The 9,313-nt window shown below is 39.4% G+C and overlaps 2 protein-coding genes across 4 annotated transcripts; both read right to left on the bottom strand.

The window, feature by feature from the left end:
• Nucleotides 1-74: 74 nt before the first annotated feature.
• Nucleotides 75-3,585, bottom strand: LOC135606769 (cold-regulated protein 28-like). 3 transcript variants are annotated; one of them, XM_065097953.1, is made up of 5 exons: nucleotides 3,385-3,585; nucleotides 1,717-1,917; nucleotides 1,412-1,634; nucleotides 534-656; nucleotides 75-421 (listed from the first exon to the last, which is right to left on the bottom strand). In XM_065097953.1, the coding sequence occupies exons 1-5, from the start codon at nucleotides 3,448-3,450 to the stop codon at nucleotides 381-383; spliced, it is 654 nt and encodes a 217-aa protein (XP_064954025.1). In that variant the 5' UTR covers nucleotides 3,451-3,585; the 3' UTR covers nucleotides 75-380. The 3 variants fall into 3 exon arrangements, with proteins under 3 accessions (XP_064954025.1, XP_064954023.1, XP_064954024.1); XM_065097951.1 differs by having other exon boundaries at nucleotides 541-656; XM_065097952.1 differs by having other exon boundaries at nucleotides 541-656; nucleotides 1,717-1,908.
• An 810-nt stretch (nucleotides 3,586-4,395) lies between these two features.
• Nucleotides 4,396-7,054, bottom strand: LOC103977176 (uncharacterized). Its single transcript, XM_009392625.3, has 2 exons — nucleotides 6,896-7,054; nucleotides 4,396-4,838 (listed from the first exon to the last, which is right to left on the bottom strand). The coding sequence occupies exons 1-2, from the start codon at nucleotides 6,958-6,960 to the stop codon at nucleotides 4,613-4,615; spliced, it is 291 nt and encodes a 96-aa protein (XP_009390900.1). The 5' UTR covers nucleotides 6,961-7,054; the 3' UTR covers nucleotides 4,396-4,612.
• Nucleotides 7,055-9,313: the final 2,259 nt, after the last annotated feature.

Below are 9,313 nucleotides of genomic sequence, written 5' to 3'. Positions count from 1 at the left end.
GTAAAATTTTCAGGTTAGTTTGATCTACCCTCTCACTCGAGGTTCGCCGTTAAATAAAAAAGAAGCATAAGTAATTGGACAAATTATTCACTCATATTGCAGATACCAAACAAACAAATATTAAAACAACAAATAAATTATGTTGGCCCTTGAAGGATGCATCTGACTTGCATCACAAGCAAAAGCTTAAGATCGAGCCTTAAATCTTGTGTCCACTACTCTGTGCCATGAGCTTCGGTTGGCATCCTTCAAGTTCAACTGTCGACCTCCTGATCTTTACACAATGAAGCGCAGTTTCAGGGGGCACAATGCTTGCAATCACTTCACACGTTGTGGCATCAGATCTGAAATTTGCTGGATGTGGACAAGCATGGTTCACATCAGAGATTGTGGTAACAAGTGCTTTTCTGGATGGAACAACCTGCAAAGCCACCAAGTGTAGACATTAGTTGTAATTCACAGCAAGGTGCACACTTTGTTTCAACTCAGATAGATATCTACAAAATTGTAAGCCTTGTGAACAAAGAGCACACCCATTACTTGATCCTCGATTGGTTCATCAACCGGTGCAGTCCCCCGTCTTCTTTTCCTGCAGATTCTACTCGACTGTTGCCCAACTATAAGTTCATCAGCAATAAAGTTCTGATCCGACACTTCTGCAAAACGAAGCTACCCGTTTCAGGCCACCACATATTTCGAGTAAAATAAAGATGACTATGATAAGCTTTGTGGATTTTCATGAGGTTCAGAATTTGTAAAACTAGAGATTTTGAGAATATATACAATTCGCAAAGCTTATAACCTCTAAAAATGGAATTAATGTGCATTTATCATATCATTTAATGTAACTTCTTTTATTGCTCTAAGAATGTAAATCTCTTTGTAAGAGAAAACAGACGATACAGTAATCGGTGAGTCTGCAAGAAGCACTAAAAATAAGCATGGAACTGATACATTTTTTGCAAAATGTAAATCTAGGTAGATTTGAACTGGCTTTGTGACAGATCTCTCTCATCTCGTACTACAACAGCAAAAGCAAAAGACCAATCAAACATATACCCAGTGGTATCAAAATGTATGCAGATGTGTTTATAAAGATTTCCAAAGTGCACTGACTTCTGATGTGCAGCATTTTGAAAACAATGCCATTTGTATAATGTATGCATACCCTTATGCAACATCTTTCTTTCAAATTTTGTCCATGTTTAGAGAGAAAAAAATCCATCTTTTCAATTCACTCTGTATAATGGCGATTGTTGTCGACTTAATACTGGCAGACGGTAGAATGATTAGTGCATAACAAACTCAAAATTTTCCCTTTCATTAATCGGGAACCGAGAAGATAATGAGCTATAGGATCAATAGGGAAAGACAAGGCAAGTGAACAAAGGCTGCATGGCAGAAGAAATACCTGTACTGCTGTCAATAGAATCTTGATGACAGATTCTATTGAACTCAGTATCATCATCTCTGTCAGATGACTTAAGATGCTTTTTCTTCATATTGTAAGGTGATCGAAAATGTTGAACCCATGGGTTTGTATGTAAAGGGAAAGAACCATTCTCGATTGCTGCATGATTATTATCCATTTCAAATCTGAGATTCTTCCAACATCCCTTACGCAAAACCTTAAACTGCAGAGTTGCATATTATTTATGTTAAACTATGGAATATACCACTTGGGTAAAAAAAGGGGCAGTGGGAATCTCTTACTACCTGGCCATATTTCATATCATTTTCAGATGGTCCGGTTGATCCTTTATGTTCTTTTGTCCTTGATAACCAACCTTGAAAAGCCTTTGAATGATAATGCTCGTTGTATAACTCATTGACAAATGATGCTTCAATGGAGTTAAGAAACAAAGTATGTTTCTCATCTGTCCATCCCTTCGATACAGAATCTGCTACCTGAGGATCCTGAAGGATAAGAGAAATATACAAATATACATAATGAACTTGGTAAGAACTAGTGAATACGCTAAAAACACTAAAAGACATGAGATGATGCAAACAACAATATTTCTAATCTAACTAAGAACAGACAACCAAGGAATGAGCACACAGGTTATGAAGTGAGAATGTAATCAAATATTTGCAAAAGTTAACGTCATAAGTAATATAAGTACTAGTCAGCAACACAAGATTTCAAGGTTAGTCCATGTTATCCATCCCTGGCCTACATAATTACACTGTCTGCCGACTAATCTTTTGAAATAGTGAATGACTTGTCAGCCCTATTTACATCTCCATATATAGTTTTATACATAACACACACACACACACACACACACACATATATATACACATAGATATAAATATGCCCATTCAACTCATTTCCTACCGATCCATGCCCAATCCCTGCTCGACCTCGAGTCAAGACTTCTTGGCAAATTCCCCTTGGGAATTAGATGTGTAAATTCAAGAGGAAGAGAAAGAGCTGTGTAACTGCCTTCTCTCGACACAACCGATCTTGTCAAATCAAGCAACAAGACATGGCAACAGCACTATAGCCTAATCGTAACTAAAAAGTAAGATATCGGATATGAATTCCCTTTGGGACTTTTACGGTTTTGTTGTTGTTGTTATCATATATGAATTCCAGAAATTCATGGAGAATACAGGCTCATCTGGTCAGTTGTCACACAAGATGAGATGATACAAAGAATAAAAGTGAAAGACGGTGGAAAACATGTATGATAGCACCCAGAAGTTCGAGCAGAATCCCAGAACTTTGTTTCTGTTTCCTGTTTTAAGGGGTAAAAGACCTCTTACTCGAAGGAATTGGTCAAAAAATTTTTGGTCTAAAGGTTATTGGGTAAATACTGCATCTTTCTACCTTATGGACATGATCTCACGCACAACCTCCTGCAGAGTTTTAGAATTGCCTTTTATCTAATGTTTTGGTTTCAGAAGTTAACAAAAGAACCGGATGCAAACTAAACTTTAACTGGTTGCAGGATGACATCTATCTCAATTACATGAATCACACCTTTTCTTTCACTTTCTTGCATAATCTTCTTTTTCAACAAAAAATATCTCCTTAAAACAGCAGCAATCATTTTGGTATTATGATCAACCTACAGTAAAACCAAGGTGATCCACGCTCTTAGCAAAATTCACAATTCCACCCTGTTCTCTTGAGAAGAAGATAATCCGATTTAAGATATCAAAATGTTCCATTTGTATCCAATATCGACGCTCCTCTCCTAAGATTTAGGGGAAATGGATGGAAACCTAAGAGGAAGTAAACCCAGATTAATTCAAACAATACATACACACCAAGATTCCTTCTTGAAGACCTGAACCTTTGAACCGATCAATTTACACCTAAAAGTTAGAACTACTCACAACCGTACAGTGAGGCACAAATCATCGTCTACTGACCTTGCTCGGGCCCTCGATCGCCGAAATCTCAGCCGTGCTCGGCCGATTCGAAGAAATGTCGCCCATCCAGGCGCAGATCTCTTCCCAGGAAACCTTTTCTCGGACCCGATCGCGAGGAGCAGACCTCGTTCCTTGATGTCCGCCGCTTCGGATCGCCTCCTGTCGACGCACCGGTGGCGTTGGAGGAGGAGACTGCTAATAAAACAAAACCATGGGAAGCGGGCGGGGAGATATTTATGTGGGCGGTGGGGCCTCTGGGCCCCTTTCCTTCGTGGCACCGCTTTTCCACGTGGAGGGACCGCCCTCTGACCGCAACGTGGCGAGCACCGTAGCGTAGCCATCTCCGAGACAGATATTTTGGAGGCCCCCCGAAAGATCTGCGGTGCGGCGCGCGTTGACGTGGCACGTCGTCCACAGTCCAATCCGTACTCCCGCCCCAAAATTGCGGGACCCACGGAAGCTTCACCAATCACAAGACGGGTAGGCGAAGTCTATCGATTTGGAATGCTTACGGACACACGGAGATATTTGTTGGGTTAAATCTTATGTTAATCCAAGTTGTTCACATGGGATGTGACAACATCATGACGTGTCCGAGGTTCTTGATTCGATTTACTGGCCTTTTGCTTTTGTTGCTTCGATGCTGCTTTCATAATATGCCTATGTACGAGTCTTGATGTGATATAATATGATGTTTCTGGATTGAGCCTTATCTCAATGGCCCATTTCAGGCCCACAAACAAGTAGCAGATAATTAATTTTCGAACCAAGTTAACATTAGGTGATGTGGTGGTGCTGGTTTCTTCTGGTGTCATTTGTTGTTGCCATTCTTCTGCTGCAGCATTCTTGTGATCTCTCTCGCTGAAGAACAGAGTGTGAAGATCTGAGACTAAAAAGATTCTACAGAGACTACAAAGATTCTCCAACTCTGTAGAATTTGAGACTACAAAGATTCTACAGTGTGAAGATCTCTCTTAATGAGGTTTGTGGATGATAAATTGAGTGAGCATATGAGCAGAGCAAGTACTTCGCTTCACTATAAACACAAGGAGTTTATTTGAACTACTACATTGAATTAGCACGGTATCTACGATATTAATGAAGATTCTCCCAAGCTGAAAAAGCAAATCCACTTCGAATGAAAGCCGAAAGCTTTCCAAGCTTTATACAACGTAAGAGATGCATGCATAAAAAAGCAAATGACAGGAACTCATTGGAAACCACCAGCTTAGCCTTCAGCATCAGCTGAAGCACTGCTCGCAAGGTTTTGTGTTTCCAGCAGCTTCATTTGGCGCTCCGCATGCTCTCGCTCGCATTGGCTGATCCCCATGATAATATCAAGCATGGTGCCGGTCGTACCGAAGAAGACTAATGGCGCCAATGATTTCTTTCGAATTCCCACTGGTATTGCAATTAAAGCTCCAGCTACCGAGAAAAACCATGTACCAAGTGCACTGCAAACACCAATAATAGGTATGATGAACTTATTCCCATCCAACACATATTTCTAAAGCATTTTCTTGAATACAATAGAATAATACATAAGTCTGCTTTTACAAATTAGTAATCTGCTCATAATGAAAAAGCTTGGTGGATCGAATATAATCCAGAAGTTGACAATCAGAGACAAAACCAAATGTCAAAAGAAAAGCGTAAACTTATGATGAACTACATATAAACCAAGACCCATTGCAATAAAAAAAATGTAAAATTAACTATGAATGTCACTACGTAGATAAAGGCCATCAGCATGTATTTGGAGGTAAATTAATTTAGCTTACAGTCCTGATCGATGGTAACTACTAAGAACAATGCAAGTCCTAGATCAAATAAAACTGATAACCATAAATAAATAATCTTTACATATTTAGTGTATGTTTATCACTCACATCCTGTAAATTAGTTACTTTAATCAACAACAAACTATAAACATTTGACGCCAATCTTAAAAGAAGGATCCATCAAGTATTCAGCGCTTTAAGGAAATAAAGACCTTAACATTTTTAAAGTACATCATGGTATCCAACGAAACAGTTACTCTACAGACAGATGGGAAATCACACATCTGACCACTCGAAGGATGCTTCAAGGAGTCAATGTCTTCTCTTTGCAACCCACTCCAATGGTAAACATTGATGAGACTGTGGAGTCTACCTTCACCATGTAACATCTCATAGCATGTTTTTTTATGGGAAAAATGTACGAAAACATTTGTACCTTTCAAGGAAAAGTGAGAGACACAAAGACATAGTGGACATCATCCTTGTGTCAAGATTTTGCATTTGTTGTAAATTTCACCATACTTCGATGAACGTTTTAGATCGAATATAATAATATGCGCTTGTGTAAGTTGAAAAGCTCATAGAGCACTCAGCACTCTAGTGGTTCCACCATGACATGTTCTTGTACTTTGCCAAATATGGTACTTTTACCAAGTTATCTACTACAAAATAAGCAGCATCCCAAGTGATCAGTCTATGGTTGACTTAATAATATTCCTCCTAGTTCCACAGACAGAGATGACTTAGTAAGTGGTCAAAATAGTGAATTTCTTAGAACTCAAAATTAAAATGTATCCCAAACTCATTAGTAGGTCCGCCGGTGCAAATCTATACCTTGCATTGGCTCCACAACAAGTATTGCTCGATTCACTTCAACGCTTTTTGTTTTTTCTTTTATATCCTAGTGAATGACAACTATAGCCGCATAAATTTCAAGTACCATAAACTTGAAACAGATTACTCTGACCACTGAATAACCACCTCAGATATTAATAGCTAAATATCACTCATAATCCTAGTAAATAACCAAATATATCTCAATGTCTACACCTTGTTCTTGTCTTCTTTCAGAATCATCTTCTGAATTTTCATTCACAAATGCAATTTCCATAACCTAACAAAGTGTCATGTTTGCACAATAACCCCAAGAAAAACAAAACAAAGTCTAAAGAATGGATAAAGTTTCAGATATTCCATCCCTAATGTATGAACATACTTTTGAGTTTTGCCTTTAAACAGCCCAAGAAACGAATAACTCGTGTAATTCTAAACACTTTTCCGTGAGGGTACTTTTCCATTAATGAACAATTAATTCTCTTCTTTGAAATGTATGAACAAAGGGACTACACATCACAAGTTACCGCCTTGGAATCACTCTAGATTTTGAACGGACAAGATAGTCATTCAACAGGATCAGTGCCTTAGGAGTTCTATATAAGCGTTGTGTGTGAGTCCTCATGAAGTCTAGGAAATGCTTAGCAGCAATACATCATGAACATATACATGCCGACATATGCTTCAAAGTGCCAACTATCTGCTCGCATCAGATATTACATGAACCCTAATCGATAGTTCTAACAGAAGATAGTCCTTTGAACAAGGGAATGCAACAAAACATAAGACCTAAATTGGAAACACAAAACAGAAATCAATATGAGAAATCGGAACTGCTCGATGCGTTTGCTGAAGGAAAAAGAAGGGGCTTTTGATCGAAGAGGAGAATGACTCACTTGGCAACGGAGCAATCTGCGAGATGCTTCACGTTGTCCTGCCCGCCTCCGACCGGCCCCTCCATCTCGCTCGATCTCTCGCGCTGCCTCGACGACCCACATGAAGGACAAAATAGACATCGACCGATCGATCGATCGATCGATTAGGGTGTTTTGGGGGCACGAATGGTTCAGCTGTGACTAGTCCGACATGGTACGGGATACAAACATATCCTATTGGGTCAAATCCTGGACCCCACAAACACACATACCCTTTGAAGTCCCACTCAATCGCCGCTCTCTTCCCTCTGTTTTGGTTCTCAACGACGGCGTCGAGATGGTGGTGGCATCGAGAAGCAGGTCTTGGGCGAAAGAATGGCCGCCGTGAGGAGGATATCGCCGACATGGTATGGTACCCTTCTCCCCCACTCTGCTTGGGTCCCCCAAACCGCCACCCCCCAATGCTTGATACTGGAAAGAAGCAAATCAAACCATAACCTGGTAGGGCGCATCTGTTCTTCCTTGGTAATTTTCAGTTTGGTATCGAGCATTCGAGATCGAGTCAGTGCTTGCTTACTGCGTTCACATCTGTTCTTCCTTGGTAATTTTCAGTTTGGTATCGAGCATTCGAGATCGAGTCAGTGCTTGCTTACTGCCTTGTGAACGCAGATGCTGTTGTCTAATAAGGTCTTCCTTATTAGCATCTAAATGGGGAATGTGGGTTCAAACAATCAAAGTGGGAGATATTGATATACATATGGTCAAAAGGAATTGGATTTTAGTGAAGTGTAAACAAGTTTCAAAAGAGTTTCAACAAATCCGATTAGAATATTCATGTTTCGATACAACCACAAGAGCAAGATGTTGTCTTGGTGATGATTTGTTCAGGTTGTTTGATAAAATCTTTTCTATGCATTATGCATCATAAGCATAAACATACAAGTAAAAGAGGTTTATAACCTTTTTGAACTTTTGGGATGAAGTTTATCATCCGAAAGGTAGATAGGAAGTGATAGTTTTATTCAGTCAAATAGTGAAAATTTGAGCTGAACATTATCATTAGCCGAAGATCTAAGAGAATGGCTATAACCTCATTGGCAGTTCAGTAGGGGGAAAAAAGACTCATTGGTGGATTATGTTTGCAAGGTCCACCAATGAAGCTGGCTGGCCATTGACCCTAACCCTTCAGTTCTTATCCATGCTCTCAAAAGTGGTATATGACCAGCTCGGTTCTTGTGTTCGGTCACTAAGAAGCCCCCAACAACCTTTTCCGACTTGCTCCAGTGAGCGAATCAATACATCACGACAGAACCAAATCTGCTTGGTTGGTGATGTCTATATTGGCATGTGTTCATTTCTGTAAGCTATCATAGTGATAGAATTTAATTAGTTGGTGGAATAGAATTTGCTGCAGCACTTAAACGTGGGACAGAAAACATTATGAGAATGATCAGAGCATTAAACATCCACAACAGGATCTAGTGTGCAAAGTGCACAAGCCTTCCGTAATCCCTTAGTTTAATCCCATATCGAAAATAAGGATTAACGACAAAAACTTGAGTTTTGGGTATTTTGGATCATGTTATTCGTAGATGGAAATAGAGGATCTAATATTTAGTCATACATAGGAAGTAAGAGAAACTAAGTTAGTATATAAAGAATTGATGGATATATGACTTAAGCATTTTGGATAAGTAGTTTAGGTTCAACAAATTGGTGTATAAGTAATCTTATGCAGGAGGACTGTGACACCTTATTCTTGTCTTCTAATCAATAGAAATATGTTGGTTGTCCAGTCAAATCTTCTTTGAGTAAATGTCTTGCAGAAACTTTATCCGAGAGTCATCTGATTCATCAAAGTTGAACGGATGCTGATAATTTTAGCCAAGAAATCATCTGCATGATTTACTTTACACCAGCTGTGAAACATCTCTATGACTCTCATGGGAGGTAATGCCTGTGATTTCAAATGTGGAGGATGACCTCTTTGGCTAATGATCAGCAGCACCTTCGTGTCATGTCTAGAACTTCTAACAGGTTACCTTACAATCTCCTTGTCTCCACACTGAGTCTTCACCTACCAAAGGTGGTTGCCATGTCCAATTCATGCACAGAAGAACAAAGTGACAGGACATGATAGCAAACCCCATGTCCTTCTCACCTTCTTAAAAGTTAAGTGCTTCATCAATTAAACATCACTCTTCACCACCTTGTTTTTTGTCTTTTACTTGAGGGAAAAAATGGAGCCTTAGCTTTTGGCCCAGGATGGGCTTCATAAGTTGGCATATCAACCAAATGACTAAATCATCATGAGTGATTGCTCTCAACAATATGTATTCTTCTAAAGGTTCATTGTTCATAATGTAAACCCTATGGTTGTTGAGTCCATCAAATTGTGGAGCATGTAATGCCATCAAAGTTCTTATTTGGATTGACATG

This window comes from Musa acuminata, chromosome BXJ2-3, assembly GCF_036884655.1.
Source record: "Musa acuminata AAA Group cultivar baxijiao chromosome BXJ2-3, Cavendish_Baxijiao_AAA, whole genome shotgun sequence".
NCBI classification, from domain to species: domain Eukaryota; kingdom Viridiplantae; phylum Streptophyta; class Magnoliopsida; order Zingiberales; family Musaceae; genus Musa; species Musa acuminata.
The sequence above is the reverse complement of the archived record's forward strand: the minus strand, read 5'-3'. Positions and strand labels throughout refer to the sequence as shown.